This window comes from Bemisia tabaci, chromosome 5, assembly GCF_918797505.1.
Source record: "Bemisia tabaci chromosome 5, PGI_BMITA_v3".
NCBI lineage: Eukaryota > Metazoa > Arthropoda > Insecta > Hemiptera > Aleyrodidae > Bemisia > Bemisia tabaci.
The window spans coordinates 4,554,610-4,577,323 of record NC_092797.1 but is presented as its reverse complement, the minus strand read 5'-3'; the positions used below and the strand labels follow the sequence as shown (position 1 = coordinate 4,577,323).

Genomic DNA, 22,714 nt, shown 5'->3' with positions numbered 1-22,714 from the left:
GTATGTGTGCGTGCAGAAGCGGAGTCGGAGCCGGAGCTTTGGCGGGGGGCGAACGTGTGCGAGGTGTGCAACAAGCGGTTCTCCCGGCGGGACTCCCTCTACAAGCACCGCAAGATGCACACCGGCTCCACGCAGTGCTCCATCTGCCGGGTGAACCTCAGCCGGAAGGCCCACCTCAAGCGCCACCTCCTCCGCGTCCACAACCTCGTCCTCCAGGAGAACGCCGCCCGGGGCCCCTCCCCCTTCTCCGTCCTCGCCCTCACGCCCGCCACCGACGCCACCGACGTCGACGCCGACGCCTCCGATGATGAAGACGCCCTCAGGGCCAGCCCTCGCCTCGGCCACATCGCCGTCTAATCCTCGCTGTCTCACAGAAGGACCTAACTACAATGGACCACTAGACAAGGTACGAATTGAGGCATTCAGATACATGTTTCTTATTCAGAATTTTACGTAGAACATGATTCGCGCAACGAAAATTACTGAAACCAACGCCTAACGGAGATATTAACGTTTTTATTTCACATTGGTTACGATAAATTTGAACTGCCCGCTCACAAGAAACTCAAAGCTCTACGTGAGTCAAATCGCGCACTACAGCGGTTTCAGCAAGCTTCTCAATCGAGCATTGTTCATTCCCCACCATGTGTTTTCCAAACTATAAGTAATTTGCTGTTGCTGAGCTAAAGCGTCAAGATTGAGGTTGCCAGACTTTTTTATCCCAAAGACGTTCATGACAACGTTTAGCGCGCAATGTGAATCACGTAGAGCATTGAGTTTTCATGAGCGGGTGGTTTCAATTCACGCACCAAGAATCATGAAATATCTTCGGAAGGAGTTAATTTCGGTAATTTTCGTTGTGCGCGTCGTATTCTACGTGAAGATTTTGGTGAAGTAACATGTATCAGAATACTGAAATTCGTACCTTGTCTAGTGGTCCATTCTGCCGTCCTAAGGAAAAACGCTGTTGGAACCTTCAGGCCTTGCCAAATGGAGATGTTGCATGTGTGAGGAATTTGCGATCTGACTGTTGATTCTTACGTGAAAGTTCGCGAGAAACACGATGGTGCCACTGGTTTTCTCTGAAATCAACTCCCAAGCTCAAGAAAAGCTCTCAAGTCGAGGCCAAAATGGAAGGGATATCCCACGCTATCCTGAGAGTCCACCTCTACATCAAGACAAACTCTCCATGCAAAGACAGGGAGCAAATACATTAGCAGTGATGCCGTGTTTTCAGTTTTGGAGTCCCCAATTAAAGTGGCAGCCCTGTCGATGTATTTGCTCCCTATCTTTGCATGATGGAGAGTTTGTCTTGATGTAGATGTGGACCCTCAGGATAGCGTGGGATATCCCCGGCCATTTTGGCCTCAACTTGAGAGCTTTTTTTGAGCTTGGGAGTTGATTTCAGAGAAAACTAGTGGCACCACTCGTGTTTCTCGCGAACTTTTACAAAAGAATCAATAGTCAAATCGCAAATTCCTCACACATGCAACATCTCCATTCGAGATGAGCCCGAGAAGGCATTCAGTTATATGGACGCCAGGGTTCATCGCAGTGTAGTCACGCCTTAATGTCAGGAAGGCGACGCACAGTGGATCGAGTCAATAGGAGAGATCGTACAAAATTTGGAAACTTTAAAAGCTCATAACTCCGCCCTGGTAAAAATTGGCTGTAGAATCTGTGTTCCAAAATACCATAGACCTACGGCCGGCTGTAAGATTTCCAATAGCTTCTATAGCTGGCTACACAATTTCTTATAGCCTTTTATAGCCGAATTAAGCAACTCACAGTCAGGCGATAAAGTGTATGCTAAACGTCACTAATTACGGATGTTAGAACTTAGTGAGGTTTTGGACCACTGCTCTCTTTTTGGGCCGTAGTATCTTGATTTATTTTGCGAGGAAAGCTCCGTACTTATGATGGATGCCTGCCATTCCTAATATATTAGAGCGCCTTCAGTTTTGTATGATACTGTGCAATACCTCTGGTGTGAAATAGTTGCTTCAAGCGCCGTGGCACGCTGCGGTGCGGCAGGCGGGCAGCCAGCGCGAAACGCGCATTGGCGCCTACAAACCTAACAGGGATACTTCACGCGTTGCGCAATGCGTGAAGTATCCCTGTTAGGTTTGTAGGCGCCAGTGCGTCGCCGCTCCGCTTTGTGTTAGGCTCTAATATTTAATCTGGCGGAGCCAGTGTTATTCAACTCATGATTTTGAAATGTTTGCACATCCTGTATGGATTATTCTCGTTTTAATTGATGAAAAAAAAATATGTATTAAAGGAAAATATAACGTGTGTTTTGTAAATATTAAGATGGTTCCGTATCAAACTTAATGATTTCCAAAGCACACGAATTTCTACACAATTTCTTATAGCCTTTTATAATCGATGGCGAAAAAGCAACAGCCAGGCGATAAAGTGTAAAGCCCGGCTATAGGAACTATAGCCCGGCTGCTTAATTGTTTATCGCTTCGTATAGCCCGGCCGTATGATTTTCTCCGCATTCTACAGCCAGCTATATGATTTTCTGTAGCCTTCTTTAGCCGGCTATAAGAGTTCCTATGGTATTTTGAAACGCAGCTCTTATCGCCAATTTTTACCAAGGCGTGTATACACAATTTTAAGGTTCTAAAAGTGGTCCTATTGATTTCCTCTTAACATTTTCTGCCAGAAGCACCCTTTAATATTTTAAATGTGACGAAATAAACATCAAAATTTTCAGTTTTAGTCAACAATTTCATGTTCGATCTTTCTAATTGACTCGATCCACCGTGCGACAAAATATACTTAGAAGGCATTGGGGATTTTTTCGAAAAATTCGATTAGTCGAATCGATTCGATTTTTTTTGGAAATACGATTTTATCGATTAAAATCGTAACAAAGAATAGATTTCCCGAAAAGTCAAATAAAGCAAATCGGAAATTATACCTGGAGGCTCAAAATTCGAATTCTGTAAGAGGAAAAACTAGAATGAAAATATCCGGGAAGTTTGCTAAAATTTTGATCCGAAAATCGGCTCGTTCGCCAATTTGAGATATTCTGGCAGCAAAAATCGGAATTTTCGATTTTGGAGGAAAAAATCAATTTATACGATTAATCGAACTTAATTATATCGAAACGATTTAATCGATTTTTCAAGGAAATTGATCAAAACCCTCATCACTACCGTCTAACAGCGCCCAAATCACGCTCGTGGCGGGCTCTGTGATAAGAGATTGGGGCGCCATTTCAAGGGAGGAGGCCTTGGACAAAGTGTTCACCTTTAGTAAAAACCGGAAAATACGAGGAAATTTGATGATATCAGGAGAATCCGGAAAATATCAAGAAAGTCGCTCCTACCAAAAAACTAAATAATGCCATTCTATGACTTAGTCCTCGATTCGCTCCTTCTGTAGAAGTTATGTCATTCATAAAATAATGAATTTCCTGTCCTCCGCAAAACTCACCTGAAATGGCGCTTCCGTTTCGAATTTAGAACAGAGCTATAGGTATATGATAAGATGTTAACCATAAATGTTAATCGTACCTAGTCAGTTCCAAAGTCACCAGACATTCTTTTGTATAAGTGCAGTCATTCGTTTATTTAGTTACCTCTCTACCTTTAAGTACCTACTTTGTTTTTAGTGTAGGTAATTCTGTCAGCAAACACATTTTCTTGTTTTGACTTTCTAATTTTAAGTTTACGATTATTACTCTTTTAGCTGCAGTGCTTCTGGTTTTTTCAGTCAAATATTTTGTTATTTTGCGATGATCAGTCACAACTAAGCGTAACCTACCAGTTTTTTCAAACTTACCCACCTATTACTATGTCATTTTGAAATCTGCTCCTATTTACGTGATCTCTTGCCCCTAATTGAAGTAAAAGTTTGAAGGTTTCCTATTGAGATAATATGTCTTTGTTGCCACTTGTACCGAACACGAAACGTAAAAACCAAAGAAAAATTAGAAGAACTCATACAAAGCTATCAAGGAGACCAAAAAGAAAATACCATGCAGTATATTTTACCAGTAAAATAAGTAAACAATCGTATTTACTTCATACTTCCTCTCAGTCACGGATTTTTTCTGGAAAATTTTTTTACTCAGACTTTTTGTGACTTTTTTACCAGTTTTTATACAGCAGATTTACGAGTAGAAATCCTTAAAAATTACTAGCTATGCCACTGGGACAAGTAAAATTCATTAAGTACGTGCTTACTTACTAGTAAGTAAAAATTTCGTGCATTTCAAACCAAATGTCTCGTGGAATCAGTCATTATAGATTTAGGCTACCTACATTTTACAATTAAGAACTATAATTTCAAGCTCATTCATAAAAATACCTATCCACGCGGGAAAGCTAATGATACGTATGATGTTTCTAGAATGAGCCGTAATCGGTAACTCCTCATTGCAAAATGTTGTCCAACTTAACATTTGAAGGTGGATCTTCAGCGCCAAAACTTCACGATAACTCCAGACCTTGTGTGAAACAGCGCAGAGAGACCTTCTTTATTCAATGTTCGATGGATTGCATAAACGATTTCCCCTACTGTCCTAACAAGTTGAGATGTTTCACTCCTCCTTTTCAATTTTCTTCCTCGAGAGCTGAGTTTTCGTGGGCGAGTAAATGTCACCGCGATGTAGATTACCTTGAAGGTTTTCCAGAGAGAAAGATATGGACAAGATGAACACTTTAAATACATGCAAAGGATGTGAATCCCCCTCCCCTCCCCTCGAAGAAAATAATGTTTTATATTGAAGTTTTAGATAATGTATAATTTAACTTCTTTCTAAACCCCCCCCCCCCCCCCACAAACACACACACACAATACCTAATTGAACTTTATTTTGCAATTTGGAACCACAATACCTAGCTCACTAGCTCAGTTTAGGAACGAAAGTTTTGACAGAGTTCATTAGCACACAAGCACCTTTACTTAGTCGATCATTTGATCGACTAAAATTTTCCTACGTCGCATACACTTCTTTATTTTCATCCGTGCGAGGTTTATGTTCGATAAATCGCAAATTTTAAAGTAATTCTTACGCCCTTTATCACAATACTGCATTTTCTCCTGTTTTTTACCTCTTTGCAAAAGGACACTTACCAGGGTTTCGTATCTGAGGACAGCTTAGGTTCTAGGTATTGTTTTCTATTCCGTTTTCAATCCTGATTTTCTCTCTTTATTTTGCTGCAACAATTCAGCAAATATTCAGATGTTTATTTTTAATTGTTCGCACTATACCCTCTTCTCTTTTTACACCATTTTTTACACTCCGAAGATTTAATTTGTTTGTTATACTAGGCATGCCAACAGAATTATTTCACATTAATCTCATGGAATATGGTCTTAATGCACTTTTCGGCTGTTATTTTTTCTGTCTTAAGGTTCATTATATTTTTTTTCTCTTCGTACACACTCGACAGACCAGTTAAAAATGTTTAGTCAAACGCGCCTGCCGTAAGAATGAGATCACTGCCCTCCAATGTTTTATATAACACTCGAACTTGAACGCTCCTAAAACGCTTCGTTTATGTCTTGTCATTAGGATTGCCGCGGTTCGATTTGAAGGCGATCACGACAGTAGCGAGGCATGAATGATCGATAATCGATTTTCCCCCCATTCGAAGCCGTGTTAAAGAATCGATTATCAAAGTGTTCGTTGCGCGCACCCTGTTTATCGATCCTTTTCCATAGGTTTAAATGGCTGATCAATCTATGTATTGCAAAGCACGCCACGCCACTGGCTCTGGACCACGAAAATAGAACGGATTCTGGGAAACTGGGTGATTATTATGGACTTGAATGCTCATTTTTTTTTTCGTTCAGTCCGGCTTTCCCGCGAATAGGATTTTCTCGCCACGCCTCTAATTTCAGCCGAGCGGATCAGTTGGACGTATTTAAATCGAAAGGAATTATATCAATCGTGACTTGAGCCCTGTCATTCATGTGTCCTTATGCATCTCAGGGCTCATGTTGGAATGGATTTAGTTTCTTTTGAATCAAATACGTCTAGTTGTCGAGTTGATCAGTTGCTTGTGTCGTGAATTCAATGACCCCTTGGTCCTCACAATCGCGACCGCGAAAATCTTACAGTCCGAAAATTAATTTGAAAATCGTTCCGTAATACTGCCGTGCTAAGGAAGAACGCCGTATGAACATTCGAGAGTTTCCAAATTTCCTTTGATAAAATGCTCATTTTTGAAGAAAGTTATGAATATTTTTCCTTTAAATTCTCAGAATCTTTGGGTAAAATTGTGAACTAAATTATCCGAAAAATTGGGAGGAAAATATTTATAAATTCATCAGGAAATTCGCGTATAATGAAAGGAAATTTGGCAACGCCTGAAGGTTCATACGGCGTTTTTCCTTAGCATGGCAGAATACTCATGATGGACCTGTAAACAGGGTAAGAATGCGAATAGGTATCAAATAGTGGAGATTTCTGAAAATTTGCAACACCGTTTTTTTCCCCTCATTTAAATTTATTTAGAATAATCGTTTCTCGGTGTGGCGCTTCTCACATCTGAAATCGATGTTTGAAATGGATTTTAATGGAGGAAAAACATTGTTGTCAACTTGAAAAATCGCCACTGATGTCCATCAGACATTTCGGCGCGGCGTTTCTCTGTACCTAGAAGGAACGTAACGCCTTTTCAAGATGTCAATTTTAACTGAAAAAAATTAAAATTTCGCTTATTATAGGTACCTTAAAATTTTTGTCGGGAATCTTTCTAAATTTGCATGTAATCAGATGAAAAATCAGTGAAAGTTTCAGTCAGAAACGCCCGACAGTGAGTTGATGCTTAAAGTTGATAGATAGCTCTCTTCGCGTACTTTATTTCCAGAAAATTTCACTGCAGGTTAAAGATACGCGCTGACTAAAAATTGACCATTGTATTGGCTTTCGTGGAAAATGTGGTGTTTTCAAGTAAACATTTAGAGTTTCCAAGTGTTTGGAAAATCTTGAAGTATGATAACGCAGTAATTTGTTTATTTTTTTGTTACCTGATGGAAGGATATTTTAATTTTTTAGATAGGTTTTGGAAATACTTTAGATAAACAACAATACCTTTCTTAAGTTTTGAAGGGCAAAATCTTGCGCTTAAATTTTCTCGAGAATTTGCGAGTCAGTGCCAAGCACGATCCTCCCCTTCTCTTGATTCGCAAATTCAATTCTTATGGTTCGATTGGATGTATTATATACCGCACTCTTTACTTTTTGAAGCATAACCATAACTTCTTCCTAATGAAAATCAAATTATTTTTATACAATGGGTGTCAAATTTTATTTAACTTCTTCGTGCAAAATCAAAAGTCGCATCTGACAGTGTGTTTAGTGAAACAAAAGTTTTTTATGTATACGTATTTCTCATTTTTTCGTTCATTTAAGGTATTTATTCTTTTCTTGTCATTTATTTTAAAGGAAATATGTTCGTTTCCAATGAAGAATATTTTGCAGCCCTTCCCTATCTTTTATTTCACCCGATAATATAAGTACCTATCCTCAGTGATTAATTTCCTCTTCGTTTCTTGTGCAAAAATGAACATTTTCCAAAGAGTTTTTTTGTTCTAGAACTGTATAATTTTGTTTTTGTTCAAAGGATGTTTACTTCATTGACTTTAGCTATTTATATCTCGTAATTATGTAAGTGTATCTTTTCTTGTTGTTTTTCAGTAAAATGCGTTGATTTTCTAATAAAATTTTGAATGTTCCTTTTTTTAACCCTTCTCTTCTTTATGCGAACCTCCTCTCGGCAGTGCCTTGTCATGATCTTGCCGCAATAGAGATATTGTAACTTCTTAAGTAGGAAGATTCACGAAAAGAAAGGGTAGTTAATTGAGGGAGCGAGACTCAGGAGAGTATGTCTCTATTTTTGGTAGCAAATGGATATTATTTTGGGTAAAACTAGAGTCCCTTTATACTGAGAGTCAAAGAAAGGGTAGTTAATGAGGAGCGAGACTCAGGAGAGTATGTCCCTATTTTTGGTAGCAAATGGATATTATTTGGGTAAACTGTATCGAGTGGAGAGTTGGCAATGGTTATTTGGGAAGATCACGAAAGAAGGTAGTTATTGGGAGCGAGCTCGGAGAGATGTCCTATTTTGGTAGCAAATGGATATTATCTTGGGAAAACTAGAGTCCCTTTATACTGAGAGTCAAGACAATTCGGCTCATGGATGTCACAAACGGGAATAAAGATTACAGAAATTGAACGTTTTTCGTAATCTTTGATCGGCCCATTCTCAAATGCCTTTCTCCGTTCCTCCTCTCATTCCGTTTGTTCCTTGCCGAACCCGTAATTCCCTGGTCCATTCCAGATTATAATCTTTGCAATTGGTGAAAATGTAATCTTTATTCCCGTTTGTGACACTGTGGAGGCCTAAAATACGGGAACCAATCAGAAATGGATTCAAATTGTCTTGACTCTCAGTATAAAGGGACTCTAGGTAAAACTTGCGAGGCATTATATGGATCTGTTTTCGTCCGAAGAACTACATTCCAACGGAAATGTTGTAATTGAGGTAGGCTGTTTTTAGAATTCAGCCATCTTACCTCCTCTTCCATGATTATTACACGAGTAATGCTACCGCGACGTTGATAATAAGGTTTAATATTATATTGATAACTGGATTGAGTCTAGAGAGAGACAAACGAGTCCGATAAAATGGGAGTGTGGGGTAAAAGATGTTTACAGTTTTATTCCTCGAAAAGACTGAGGTTTCCTCCACTCAAATTATTTTTTTGTTCTTTTCAGCTTTGAATTCTCGATATCTATGACGAATGAAAACGAGACCACCAGCTGAGGTCAAAACTACCCTTAAGGTAATTCGACGGTTGCCATTTTTTCTGTCAGAGTGACGTGCGATATATCGCATCAATTCGTTCCATAATTTCAGCTACCTACTTGTCATTTTTTTCGAATTTTGAGATCGCACTTCTGTTGTCATGAGACTAAAGAATTCATGTACCATTTGACAACAAAGTTCATCAAATATCGCATTCGATACTGATATCGGAACTGCACTCGAATGCTATATTTTCTCTCCAAAAAAATCACGGCTATATTACGTTGAATTAGTTCGTCAAAATTGGTAAATGAGTTCTTTAGTCTCCTTACAACAGAATTGGGATCTCAAAATTCGAGAAAAATGACGAGTGGCTGAAAAAATGGAACGAATCGATGCGATATATCGCATGTCGTCTTGACACAAAATATGGAGTCCATCGAATCACCTTAATTTCTTTTTTCCACCAAAGATGGTGTGGCTCTTTTCTGTTTAATTCGATACGTACATTTAACGTACTACAAAAATGCGAGTCAACATCTGATCATCCGACTACATTGGCATGGATTTTCCTACTCGCACAAGTGGAGGCGAACCTCGTTTCTAAGACATAGCTCGTGGCTTGTCTTCATCTCGACCGGTTGAGCAAAATCGCGTAGAAATAGTTGCCTACTCGATCAAAATGAAGGAGAATTATGTCGTTTCTCTCCATGTTCCACGACACTCCGCAGAGATCGTGTACGGTGCGGTGTAATGTTATCGAACTACTTTGTGAGAGTGACCATATGAAGGTGAACCACGTTCCCAAGATACTGATCGTGGCTTGTCTTCATTTCGACTGGCTAGATAAAAACATCGCCGACGCTTCTAAATAGTTGCCTACTCGTTGAAAATGAAGACGAATCACGCCGTGTTTCATAATTGAAATCTCAACTTTTTCCGACACGCCGCACAGTGCATCTAGTCAATGGAAGAGTTCGGACATTATTTAAAAACTTTAAAAACGTATATCTTCATTATTATGAAATTTTGATGTTTTAAAAGTAGTTTCATCGGTTTTCTCGTAAAATTTTCCGTATAATGCACCCCTTAAAATTAAAATTGTGATGAGATAAACGTAAAATTTTACAATTTTTGTCAAAAATTTTATGTTCGACCTCCTCCACTGACTCGACCCACTGTGCGCCGTAAAGGCCGCTACCGTTGTACCACTCGAACCGGAGCCAATTTTTTTAGAGTGACAAAATGTGTGCGAATCATTTTAATTTTGTGTCAGTGTTTGATTTTGATTTTAATTTTCCTCCTTCCTGACTGATTAACGAAGTCGGTAGTGTTCTCGAAGAGAAGCAGTAAGTATTCCGCTCTCCCGCGAGAGCGGCTCCGCCTGCTACCAGAGCCCGGACTACATTTTTCAATTAGGAACTACAATTTCAGGTTCATCCGTAAAAGCGTTTGACTGCGCGAAAATGCTGGCACAAATGCTGTTTCTGAATTGAGCCAGAAACTGTAGTTCCTAATTGCAAAATGAAGTCCAATCGTTGAATCGTTATTAAGTAACCTCGATTGCTAAACTGCATTTTGCAATTAGGAACTATTATTTATGGCTTAGTCACCAAAGCACCTATGTGCATATGGAAAGTAATGTTGCATAAGCTGTTTGTAAAACTTCTGAGAAATATTAGTTCCTTATTGGAAAATGCAATGCAAATTCATCGCTAAGTGAAGATTTAACGATTGAATCTTTCGATAGCGATTTGACAGTCAATCTGGAGCTGGCTTACTATCTGCATCCTGGGACCCGCAGTGGTTTTGGTGGAGAACTTTAGTGTACTGCATCCTTGGATCCTCCTCAGTCAAAATGGTTCTAACCCTGACGGCGTAGTGCTTTAGTGGTTGTGGTTTTAGAATTCTCTCGCATCCTGGGACTTAATCTATCCTCGGTTAATGGTCGTCTTCAGCTCTACGCTCCTTCTTCGCAATGGTTCTGGGCACCCCTCTTTTTCCTTTTTCTTCCTTAACCACCGATACTTGTGCATCCAGTTATGGAATCTAATAGGAAATCAATGTCACAAAAGTCTCATTTTGTCGAGGGAACTCCACCATTCTCCCCCTCTCGCCAATTAAATTCTCATTCTTGTTTGCACGAGTATGACAAGGCGTTTTCATTTTTTAAACTCGATTTCTCGGAATGGAGTCCGTGCCAAGGCAAGGAAAAACACCGAGTGAACATTCGAGTCTTGTCGAAAATTTCAAAAATTATTTTTCAATTAATTATGAGTGTAATTTCCAGATAAGTAAGATGTGGTAAATCGCGATTAAAATTCTGCGAAATATATAAGGAAAAAATTCTTAAGTTTTCCCGAAACTTTTTATGTTAGCGGAAGAAAAAGTGTAGCAACTGCATTAATCTTCATTAAAGTAATTTTCTGTCGAGCCAATGATAAATATATTGGAAATTTAGACATTTCCACTTTCGCTGCAATAAAATATGAAATTTGCTGGAGAACTTGTGAATTTCCTTCCTTAAAATTTTCACAAGATTTTAATCCCAAAATAATCTTCAAGTTTAAAAGGAACATCCATAACTTTTCTGAAAATTAAATATTTCCCGGAAAGTGATTCTCCAACATTCAATCGGACTTTATTTTGCAATCAGAAACTACAATTTCTGGGTCCCGCCGGTGAAAGCGCCTATTTCCATAGGGAAACAAAAAGCACGTACGTTAATTCCGACATGAACCAGAAATAGTAGTTCCTCATTGCAAAATTTACTCGAAGTGAGGGAATTAGAAGACAAGGCGCACACGTGCAGTTTTTGAAACAATTGAGATATTAATGACCTCAAGTAAAACTAGTCTCAGTGCATATCCTGTGAAAATTTCGCTCCCAAATTCCAATTTTTATCGTCAAAAAGTCAGTTTGAACTTTCTCTCCGCCATAAGGATCTATGTAATTTCGAAACTTCAAACTCGTATTTCTCGAAATAGCAAAATCTGCTCTTATGTGTCTTGTCCTTCAAGCCCCTCAATTGGACCGAGTTTAACAGAAAGGAACCAAGCCACATCAGCTATCGCCAAGTTTAACTGGGCAATTAAATGTTTTACGAGAGAACGTTTGTTCGGATCTCTTTGAACATTTTAAGGAATTTGCTTCGTACTATGGAGGATTTTCACCGAAATTTGCACGAAAATCCGCACAACCGTTTTCATGTAAAAAATTAAGTTGCCCAATTAAATTTGGCAATATCTGATGTGGCTTGGCTCCTTTCTGTTTTACGCGGTCCAATTGCTCTCGGTACTTTTCCTCACTACGGCAGCTTTGACTCCCTCCGCCAGATCCGCGTTTGCGAAATGGAACGGCATTTGGTGGTCCCCCTTCAACCCCTCCCCCACCTAAAACCCAGTGACCTAACGTATTCCCTCTTCCCCCGCAGGACACTGGCTATGCGGGGCCGGGATGGACGGGAGCCCTGAACCCAGCCCCAACTCGACAGCCCCCGGAGCGGGGGCGGGGACCCGCTACGACTGCACCCTCTGCGGCGCCAGCTACAAGCACCTCCGCAACCTCCGTGCCCACCTCCACCTCCACTCGGGCCTCACCAAGTGCAAGCTGTGCAACAAGGTGCTCTGCAACCGCTCCTACTACCGCAAGCACATGAAGCAGCAGCACGGGGTCCTCATCAAGGAAGAGCGCGGCGCCGACGAGGACGTCGAGAAGGAGTCGAAGCACCCGGAGCAGGACATCGTCCCGGACAAGGATACCATGGTGTCCTCGTCCACCTCCGCAGCCGCCAAGGTCACCATCTCACCGGCCAAGGTCACCATCACGCCGCCGCTGCCCAGAGCCGTACTCGCACCGTCGGCCACGGTGACCATCTCGCAGGCTCTCGCCATCGCCAGGACGGAGACCGCCTCCATCCGCCCGGAGAGCATCCGTCCCGCGGAGATCGTCCGCCCTGAAACCACCGTCGCACCGCTTTGAGGTACCCCCCCCCAGCGGACTGATTATTGAAATCGATGGACAAAGCTTTAGACAAAGAAGACATAGGGAGTATGGAGCGATCCTATTGGTTGAAATGGTGGTTCCTATAGACAAAGGAGAAACTGATAGACTAACTGTCGAGTCTCTCGTGGGTTGCCGTTAGTTAGTCTATTTCCTACCTCCTTTGTCGATTGCAACCACCCGCTTCCACAATAGGATCTCTCATATCTCTTTTGTCTCCATTGTCTATAGTTTGTCTATCAATTTCAATAATCGGCCGCGCAGGGTGGATATCCAACAGGAGAGTGAGGCTTCTAGAGACTCAGCCCCGGGTATGAATCAAGTATTGCGCACGGAGAAAAAAACTTCGAAAAAAATCAGCTGTTTGAAACCTCAAACCCATTCTAGAAAGCAAATGAAGGTGATTTAACAAGTTTCCCCTGACGTTTCGTCATTTTCCCTGACTTTTTAAAATTCCCGGACGTTTCATGGTTTTCCGGGTTTTCCCTGACTGTGGCAACCCTGTAAAAATTACTTACCAAGCTTATTATTGTTCATCGAGTATTTACTCATGGAGAAAAAAACTTCGTGCATGGGACCCGAAGTTGAGGTCACATGGGTCTCTGAAGTTTTCGGATCACGTATCTGAAAACTTGAGGTCCAGCTGCCGAAGTTCGGGTCAGATATCTGAAGTACTTCGATACATACCGAAGGGTTCGGGTCATACCTACATCTGAAGTACTCCGGTACATACCGAAGTGCCTCGATGTCTGATCCGAACTTCGGCAGCTCGACCTCAAGTTTTCGGATGCGTGATCAGAAAACTTCAGAGATCCATATGACCTCAACTTCGGGTCCCATGCACGAAGTTTTTTTCTCCATGAGTAAATACTTGATGAACAATAATAAGCTTGGTTAGTAATTTTTACAGGGTTGCCACAGTCAGGGAAAACCCGGAAAACCATGAAACGTCCGGGAATTTTAAGAAGTCAGGGAAACTGACGAAACGTCAGGGGAAACTTGTTAAATCACCTTTATTTGCTTTCTAGAATGGGTTTGAGGTTTCAAACAGCTAATTTTGCTTGGAAACTATTTTCAATTACGTATGTCTTCTTAACCACCTGTCATATCTTCAGTTGTCAGGAAATTTCACCAAAATGTGTCAGGGAAATGTCAGGGAATTTCATTTCCTAAATTCTGTGGCAACCTTGTGAAGGCAGTTTTTTTAGAGGTCTCACAAGGTCGCTCAAGCGTCTTTTTTTACACCGTTAAATGATTTAGGTGTCTACTAAAATGTACGTCCTTGTGCGGAATAGTTCGGGCTTTCACATGACTTAAATCGAATTCCTAGGGCACCTCATGCTCTGCCGCAAAAATTTACATTCCAATAACATTAAAGAAGAATATCTCAACATGGTACTCATGAGTCGGGTGACCCCTGAGAAACTCCATTATCGTAGGTATATGATACCCTTTGCGCGGGTCTCTAATATACTTCATCTCCGTCACAACTTGAAAATTCCATAATTTTGATTATATTATTTACGCCTTACTTCCACTATCATTCCATTGTTAAGTAGTTATAGAGTATGGATAGGTAGTTGTCCTTCCGAAATTGTCTTACAAAAATGAATGGTATCGAACCACATGAATCTTATTTGTCTTTGTATATTATCATCGAATCATGTTCTCTTCCCTTTTCCTCTGTTTGTGAGGCAGTTTTAGCGGGAGGGATAATATTCCTCCCTCTTTCTCTGTCTTGTCTCAGTTATTCTCTCCCAATTTATTGGGTTATCAAATGTTGTGTATGTACTTAAGACCCTGTTATTCAGCCATGATTCACATTGTCTCTCTTGAAAATTTCAGGTCAGAAAGCTTAAACGAAAACGGGTATTGTCAGTTTGTTCTCTCTTTTATTCTTATTTATTTATTTATTTATTTTTTTTCTTTATGTTTTTATGTTTTTATTTTTTTCTCATTTTCATCAATTTCGCCTCTCCATGTTAAGTAAGTCCTAACCGAAAGAAGCCGCTTCACTCACTATCAGCCCCGTGGCGATTCTTTAACGTTGGGAACACTGTCAGTCCCCCATTTAAATATATGATAGAACAATCGATCCTAAAATCAACATTTTTGATGGATTCAAATTGTGGAAAAACACTGTTGCCAACTTGCCTTATCGCTACTGAATTGGCGCAGGTCGGAGAACGAGGAATGAGGCAAATGGATTACATTTTGCAATGAGGAACCACTATTTCTGGCCCAATTTAGAAACCACATACATGCCATTAGTTTCTCTATGCAGATATGTGCTTTTATGAAAGACTTAGAGATAGTGGTTCCTTATTGCAAAATGCAATCTGAATAGAGTGAAAAATTAAACGCGGCATCATTCAATGACTACAAGAACCTTTAGACAAAAGTATACTCCGAGGTGTGATTTCTTTTCTCTGTTTTTTGGTGTCCATTGGATGAATTTACGGCAAGAACGACGCGTTACTTAGTTTTTTCAAGGATTTGAGTCTGCCAGATTCGATGTACCTTAGTCTCTGATCGAGAACGCCAGGAAGCTCTTTTTTATCGTGTCTGTTACAAAGAGAGCAAGAAAGATTTTCTCAAGGAAATAAACGAATGGATCGGTCAAACCAGGTTTGAAGAGCAAAATTATACTGCCAAACTGCGACTGTGAATTTTTTTAAGAGAACATCTCAGACTTGTATAAACAACAAAATTTCATACCACTCAACTCAGCTTTTTTCACATATTGCCCAAGGTAAAGATAGCTTCGGGTACATGTATAGAATGCTGGCTTTCTCAATCCGTAATTTCAATCAAGGATGAGCTTAATTTTTCCCTCCTGTATTTATACTTGCAGAGTCTTCCACAAAATTAATTATTTCATCACAATTCTCATTCACATGTTTCATATTTTAGGATCTTCAAAGAGGGATTTTAATAATTTGTTTCGAAAAAGGCTGCTGCCCATGCAGACTGTACAGATTTGGGTTAAATTCATTTAAGCGTATCTCTTTTGTATTTTTTACTTAAGTATTGATTCATTTATTACTTACTCCATTATATTTTCTACCAGTTATCTCCTCATTCCAATTTGTGATATTTTGAACGTTATGTAGTATGAATCTTGGCCTGTGAAACTAATTGATACTGGTAGTGTTTGCCTTTTACTTAAATTTTCTCCAGTTCCGTTGGATCAATATTTTATGGTATTGCCATGTTGAGATTATTGCTTAGTTTTAGTGTAACATAGTATATTTGTTTAATTAACCATCACTCTTACCTCTGAATTTTAGTTTAAGTTTTTGTTTTTCAATCCATCCTTTCATCTTTTCTCATTGTGTTTATGTCCCATGTTTTTTCAACTTTTTTTTTGAAGTGCCTTGACATTTCCATTCAGAAGAACATCATTCTCATCTGCTTCATGTATTTTTTCAAAGCATGCTTGTAACTATTTTTGTTAAAATCGTACTTACTCCACGAGAATTTGTGTGTAATGAAAGACAGAATATGTGCTCATATATGAGAAGCTTCCAAAAGTCAAACCGGTGAGGCCAAGAAGCTGAATATGTTGCAGGCAGTCAGCAATCTCCGGCAATTTGCAAGCTGCGTGCGTTTCAACGCGTAAATTTTAATAATTCGCATTGACACAGTGATTGTTCCATTAGGAGAAAACTCACCAAGCACGATCACGGCTTAGAGCGCCTTCAAATCCGGTGATACTCTCAGCTTTGCCAGGCTGTTAGTTTAGTTGCCTATCCTAACTAAACCCAACTAAGGTCATCGATTTCACTACTTGGACTCACGAGTGTGCCATCAGGTATCATGCATTCAAGAAGAAAACGAACCTCCGATTAATTTCCATAATTTGTCCTTCGCTTGTTTGTTTGATTCTCAACTTTTACATGTTTCCCCCCGTTCAACAGCTTGCTATAACTTGAACGGTCAACAGTTTCATTTTGATACATAGTTTGCAACTTGCCGGAGATTGTTTATGACCCAAGAAATATTTAATCGTCAAAATGAAAATGAATCTTACTGGATAATTGAGGCTATTTTTACCGTAATAGATCTCTTCTCGAATCGTCACTGAGCCGCGATATACCTAATGCTTTTTTTCCACCGGAATTTATGAATTTGTATGACTTTTTTGGTGAGCGAACTGTCCGATTTTTTATCTCTGAACCCTCTATTTAAAAAAAAAATGTGGTTTTCTTAAGTTAGCGTATACAATTTGATCTCTATTTTTTAAATTGATTAATACCACCGATTTAACTGATTTTTTTGGTTCCTCGAAGGTTTCAATAAACAGGCAAAACATTATTTGATTTCTCATTAAATGCGGCAGAACACGCCTCGATAAATTTTATGTGCCTCATTATTAAGTTGGAGGTACTTTCTTATGCTTATGATTTTCAGTGATTTCAGATTTTTCTGTCAATGGTATAATCGTTCTCAGTCAGTGTAGGTTGTTGTATTTAAACGTTTAGTTTTCACAGCTTTGATACGGCAGTGCGTTTTGCAGGAATGAACGGTCCAGTTGGATCTCTATATTTTGGCACCGAATATTTTCGGTGCTTTTGCTTTGTGTTTGTGGTACAAATGAATTTACCTCACGGATGCTGTGATAATTTTACGTTGTTGTAAACTATGAATATTGTTTTACTCGAGTTTGAAGTAAGGGATAAAAATAGTAATACTTACAATTTTCGTTGGCCTTATACAGGTCAGATTGACCCGTAATTTTGTATATTCTAAATCTTTTCTACTAGATTTAATATGAAGTCTCTATTACACGGTGTTAATAGAATTTCTTTTTCTGACTATGATAGAGATCATCGCCCACTGGAAAAATAAAAAAAAAAGTTGCGAAAATGACCAACCTTCCCAGTAGTTTTTATCTTTTGGAATTTTTCCGTCTTCTTAGTCACCTTCTTTCTAACCTTTTTTAAAGCGAGTACTAAAATTACCAGGTAGTAGTGAAATACAGTCGGAAATATACCGAGAACACGGTGACATAATCGGAAACGATGAAATTCTCAGGATTCCCTGATTATTACTAATAAAAACTAGTACGGGAATGCGGTAATTTTCGCGACTTTTTCTCAAATGTACTCTCTGCGCTCAAAAATGTAACTATAAATTCTGCCCTCGGTAAAGAATTATATCTTCCCACCGAAAAGCTTCCGAAAATTTGCCTCTATTTCTTCAATTAATACGCGATCTAAATGAAACCTGCTAATGAGAACTGCCTCCGTTGTAATTTTCGAAGTGAGTGCAAATCTAGTTTTGGGGACACAGCAATGCAAGTTTTACATTTTTAGCACATACACAGGTGTAATTCATTGTTGAGCATAATGCACAATTTGTAATGCTGTACCATCATGAAATCGTCTATGAACTCAAGTTGATTCTGTTACCAAAATCGTTCTACTATAGCATTATGTCTATCATCCAGACAAGCCCCAGGTCTTCGAGAAGGAGAAGACATTCCCTTTCTTCAGAGGTTTCCCCTCTTCATGTACCTAAGGCCAAAATAGGGCGTTCTAATTCCGAAAATTAGCTTATTGATCCTTAGAATTCTGTTTTTTTCTCTCTTTTTTCTAAGTTTCCTCTCCGCGTTGTGTTTTTTCACATGTTTAATTAAATTATATTCTCCCAAACCCTCCAATATTTTTATTTTGCAGGCTTTACTATTTTCTCTTTGCTGTAATGCTACAGCTCATTATTTTCTCGGTTTTTATCGATCTAAAATGTCAAATCCTTATATTTGAATGTGCTGTAAAAATATCTTAAGCGTTGAATTGAGCAGGCCATTTTTCCGTGTTTTAGGAATAACTAGGTATTACCCATAGCTTTTTTACTAATACTCATTGACGCTTATTAATTGTTTAATTAGTTTTAAGATAATTAAGTAATTCAGCGTAGGATACTACTTAATTCTCTCATTTTCCATGAAAAATATGCATATTTCTCTTCTATCAAATGCTCTCTTTTTCCATATTTGTTTTATTTTATTTTTAAACCACTAGGCACCATCATAACATTTTTTTCATCCCTCATTGTTGAAATTCAAAAGTTTTACCACCGTATTTTTGAATATTCAAATTTCCTTTTTTTCTTCCTAAAATTTCTCGAATGTTGTTTTTTATCGGCACTATTCTGTAAAGTCGCAACCATTTTCACAAAAAAACAAATTCCACAATCTTTTTCTCACCAAACTTCTTAAAAAAATTTCCAATATCTAAACACTGAAAACTTCAAGTCGAAATTACAAGCTGTTTGTAAATCGATCATTTTACTGGAACCTTTAATCTGATCGATCGCATACATTTTTCCACTAACCTAAATTTTTAAATTCACCCAAGATCGTTTATTGTGAATATACAGCAAGGGGAGTTTTAGGGTTGTAGTGGTGGTTATGAGAGCAGAATTTTCAGACTTAACGCATTGAGCATTTGCCATCACTATTTTCCCCCGAAATAATAAAGGAAGATTTTGTAGTTCTCCCACCGACAAAGAATGTAAGAAGCTTTGTTTCAGTCCCCACCGAAGCTGTCTGAATGTGTCAAGTTGATTGTGATACATATTTAGTTACTCTTTACGTAACAAATGGCGAATATGCCCTTTGATGTAATTTAATATTGAAATTATTACTCACTCTCTAGCATGTAAGTTTTTGTATTCTTTTACATTTCATGCAAATTTCATGCTTTTTTATGAGACCGAATGAACCTTTTATCACTGATGAAAAACTTAATAAGCGCGTATCCGAAGATTCGAGTTTACGTCCTCAACATAAGCTTGTTTCTCGTTTTTTTTTCTACTTTTTAACAGATTGTCATTTTGTAAATGACAATTTAAGCAGGGTATTGAACTATACATTAGAAGATTCAAACGTGCTTTCTCTCTCTTTCTATTTTATGCGTCCTATATTTATTTTATTTTTTGAAAATTTACCCTCAGGTTTTATTCTTTTTGTGTGATATGTTTGCCTCAGGGTTTGTAGTTTGTATTTTGAGAAGGTAATGTCTCGAAACTGTTATTTGAGAATGTTATTGTATGCTGTTGTTTTGATTTACGTATACGCAGTATGGAGACGCCTACACGCAGGAATCGGAGCCAGAAGCGCTTACTTGCATTGCAACTTTGAGAAATTTCCCTTAACTATCCTCAAAATTCTTTCATGATTTTCTTTTTTTCTTTTTGAAAATTTAGGACAAAGGAAAATCCGATGAATAATTTATTATTAAGGTTACTATCACTATGAAAATTGATTATTTTTGGACAATAACAATAATAATCTCATGGTATCATCATGTTATCTCACTCGAAAACTGTTGCGAATTTTCCTTCAGAATTTTAGATTAATTTCGCTTTGTGATTTTACGAAACATCTTTGAAATTACTGTTACTCCTGTAATTCCTGAAAGAAGGAAGTTATTACGTAAACTTCGCAACTTTGCAATGTAATTAAGCCTCTTTAGCTCTGAGCCAGTGGCGGTTCTCTTAAGTTTGCAACTTCGTTTTTTCCGTTTAAATATATGTAAAAGAATCGATGTTTATCAATATGTATCGATACATTATAATGGATTCAAATGGAATAAGGAAAACGGTGTTGCTAACTTACAATGTGCGATCCCTTCATACGCGTAGGTTGTCTTCAAGTGTAGCTAAGTTTGTGATTGAATAAGAAAGAAGAGTTCCTGAAATTGGTGACCTGAAATGGCCCAATGAGAATAAGAAAATTGCATGTTCCCTGTGGGTCAAAATTCCTCGTTTTGTGAATATTTTGATCAAGTAATTTTCACGAAGAATTTAATTTTAGTTTTTAATGTATGGCAATTACCTATTTAACGTTATATTATGTCGCTAAACTCAATGATACATTCCAGCCTTTCCATACATTCCTAATGAATCTTGGTTTTTCTCACTATTTTTATCATAATTTTAAGGTTTTACTTATACTATTCAATAATTTTAAAGGTGCATTTTTTGCTTGTACAATTTTTTCCATTTACGATTTTTGTACCTCTTATTTTAGTCATATTAATCATATTTCATTAATAAAGCATCCTCAGAAGTTCATTTCTTAAGGGTATGTCATTCTTATCCCAGCACCTCCTTATGTTCTACTTATAAATCTTACTTTAAGTGGGTCACTTGCAGAGGTAAAATGTTTCGAACGCTCGACGAAAGTTTTTAATTTATGTCTACGTCTACCATGAAAATAATGACTTTTGATACATAAGTTGTTTCTCAAATTGAATAATGCGAAAGATCCTCTTTAAAGTGGTCTTGCTGGATTACCTACATTACTTTCTGAAGTTAAAGGATTCTGCTTCCTTGCAGCTAAAATGAACAAAATCCTGTGATGTGACAATCCTATGGTACCTAGAATCAGTTTGTGAAATTCTAGTAAACATTTTTAAATTTAGTATTTTGAAAATTTTATAGCGTAAACAATTCACGGAAACAAGAAAGCACCTAATCACGCCAAATAAAATTCGATTTTTGGTATCAGGAGTTTTTGTATTGCAATGAATTTTTCTTTTTATTGGGAACAGCGAGAACAAAGTTAATACTTACACTATAGTGGAAGTTTCCTCGTCATATTTAAAATCTTATTTGGTGTAATTAATCGTTTGCTTAAAAAAAAAAATATTAAACGATTTAGCACATGAATATCGATGGCTGAAGTGCGAAACTACGTCAGTGGCGTGGCGTGCTTTGCGACATATCGATATTCCCCAATTTGAAGCTATGGTATAGAATCGATTATTAAGGTGTTCGCTGCGAACTCCCTGTTTATCGATCCTTTTCCATAGGTTTAAATGGCAGATCAATCGATGTATCGCAAAGCACGCCACACCACTGAACTACGTATCTCCGTTTGTGACGTTGCAGATTGCCTGTCATACCTACTTTACTTTTTCCTCGGAAAACTGGTCAGTGTAATTTCTTGAAAACTTCTTTGATTTTTCCTCTCTATTAGCGGAATATTCTCTATTTTCAGGCCATGCAGTTGGCTTGTATCTCTTCGAGAAAATGAAAAAGGAGCAGAAATTTAGAAACATTGCAATGGACATAAGTACGTAGTTTCCGACTTTACCATTGATATATGTCGATGGAGGTCATTTGATTAAGATTCAAGAATCGATCCGAAGAAACTGTAAAGAATCCGGTTCTGTTTAAAGCGAAATATCCAATTTTTCTCAGTACGGTGGCCCTCTCTCTAGCGGACTGATTATTGAAATTAATAAACAAAGCGATAGACAACGAAGTCTAAGAGAAAATGGAGCGATTCTATTGGGAGAAGCGGGTGGTTGCAATGGACGAAGGAGGTAAATAATATATTAATTTCCGGCAACCCACAAGAGACTCAAGTTCATAATTTCCTCCCTTAGTCTATACCAACCGCCCGTTTTAGCCAATAGCTCCCTCCATTTTCCCTTTGTCTATCAAGTTCAATGATTTGCCCAATGTCTTGCAAAGGTATTAAAGTGATCAACTGAATAGGGTACGAAATCAACCATCACAATGAGAAGAGTTGAATTTGTCTGACGAAGAAAAGAGTTTCTCGTTGCGCCTTCAATTACTCGAATAGGCCATCAGCGCTCCCAGAAGTTAAAACAGTTGCTGTGAGCCCTTTGTTTCAGACATGCGGCCATGCGGGTGGTTTCACGATAACTGAAATAGTTTTGTCGCCGTAACAGACAACACATTTTTCTGTCATATTTTTAGTTGAAATGATGATCACTAGAATTTTTTCGCATTAATCTTTAAAGGGTTACGTATTATAACGCTTTCTAACGATTTATCGCTCTACTTCTCAATTAATATCTTGTAAATTCCGAAAATGTGCTGTCTGATACGCGGTAAAAAGTCAGCGTAACAGGCAGCACATTTTCGACCATTTATACATTAAAATTGAAAAGTAGAGC

The 22,714-nt window shown here is 38.4% G+C and overlaps 2 protein-coding genes across 3 annotated transcripts in view; both read left to right on the top strand.

The window, feature by feature from the left end:
• The window catches only part of LOC109043455 (uncharacterized), a gene marked incomplete at its 5' end in the record, with an annotated part of 310,463 nt that overhangs the window by 29,084 nt on the left and 258,665 nt on the right, over nucleotides 1-22,714 (top strand).
• LOC109043414 (uncharacterized) overlaps nucleotides 1-22,714 on the top strand; it is a 33,345-nt gene that overhangs the window by 8,312 nt on the left and 2,319 nt on the right. The window contains exons 2-3 of one of the 2 annotated variants that reach the window (XM_019060607.2): nucleotides 17-7,888; nucleotides 8,436-9,002. In XM_019060607.2, coding sequence (XP_018916152.2) covers nucleotides 17-357 — 341 coding nt within the window. In that variant the 3' untranslated portion in view covers nucleotides 358-7,888; nucleotides 8,436-9,002. Of the gene's footprint in view, nucleotides 1-16; nucleotides 7,889-8,435; nucleotides 9,003-21,786; nucleotides 21,862-22,714 lie in introns of those variants that run through there. The other variant, XM_019060608.2, reaches the window with a different exon arrangement.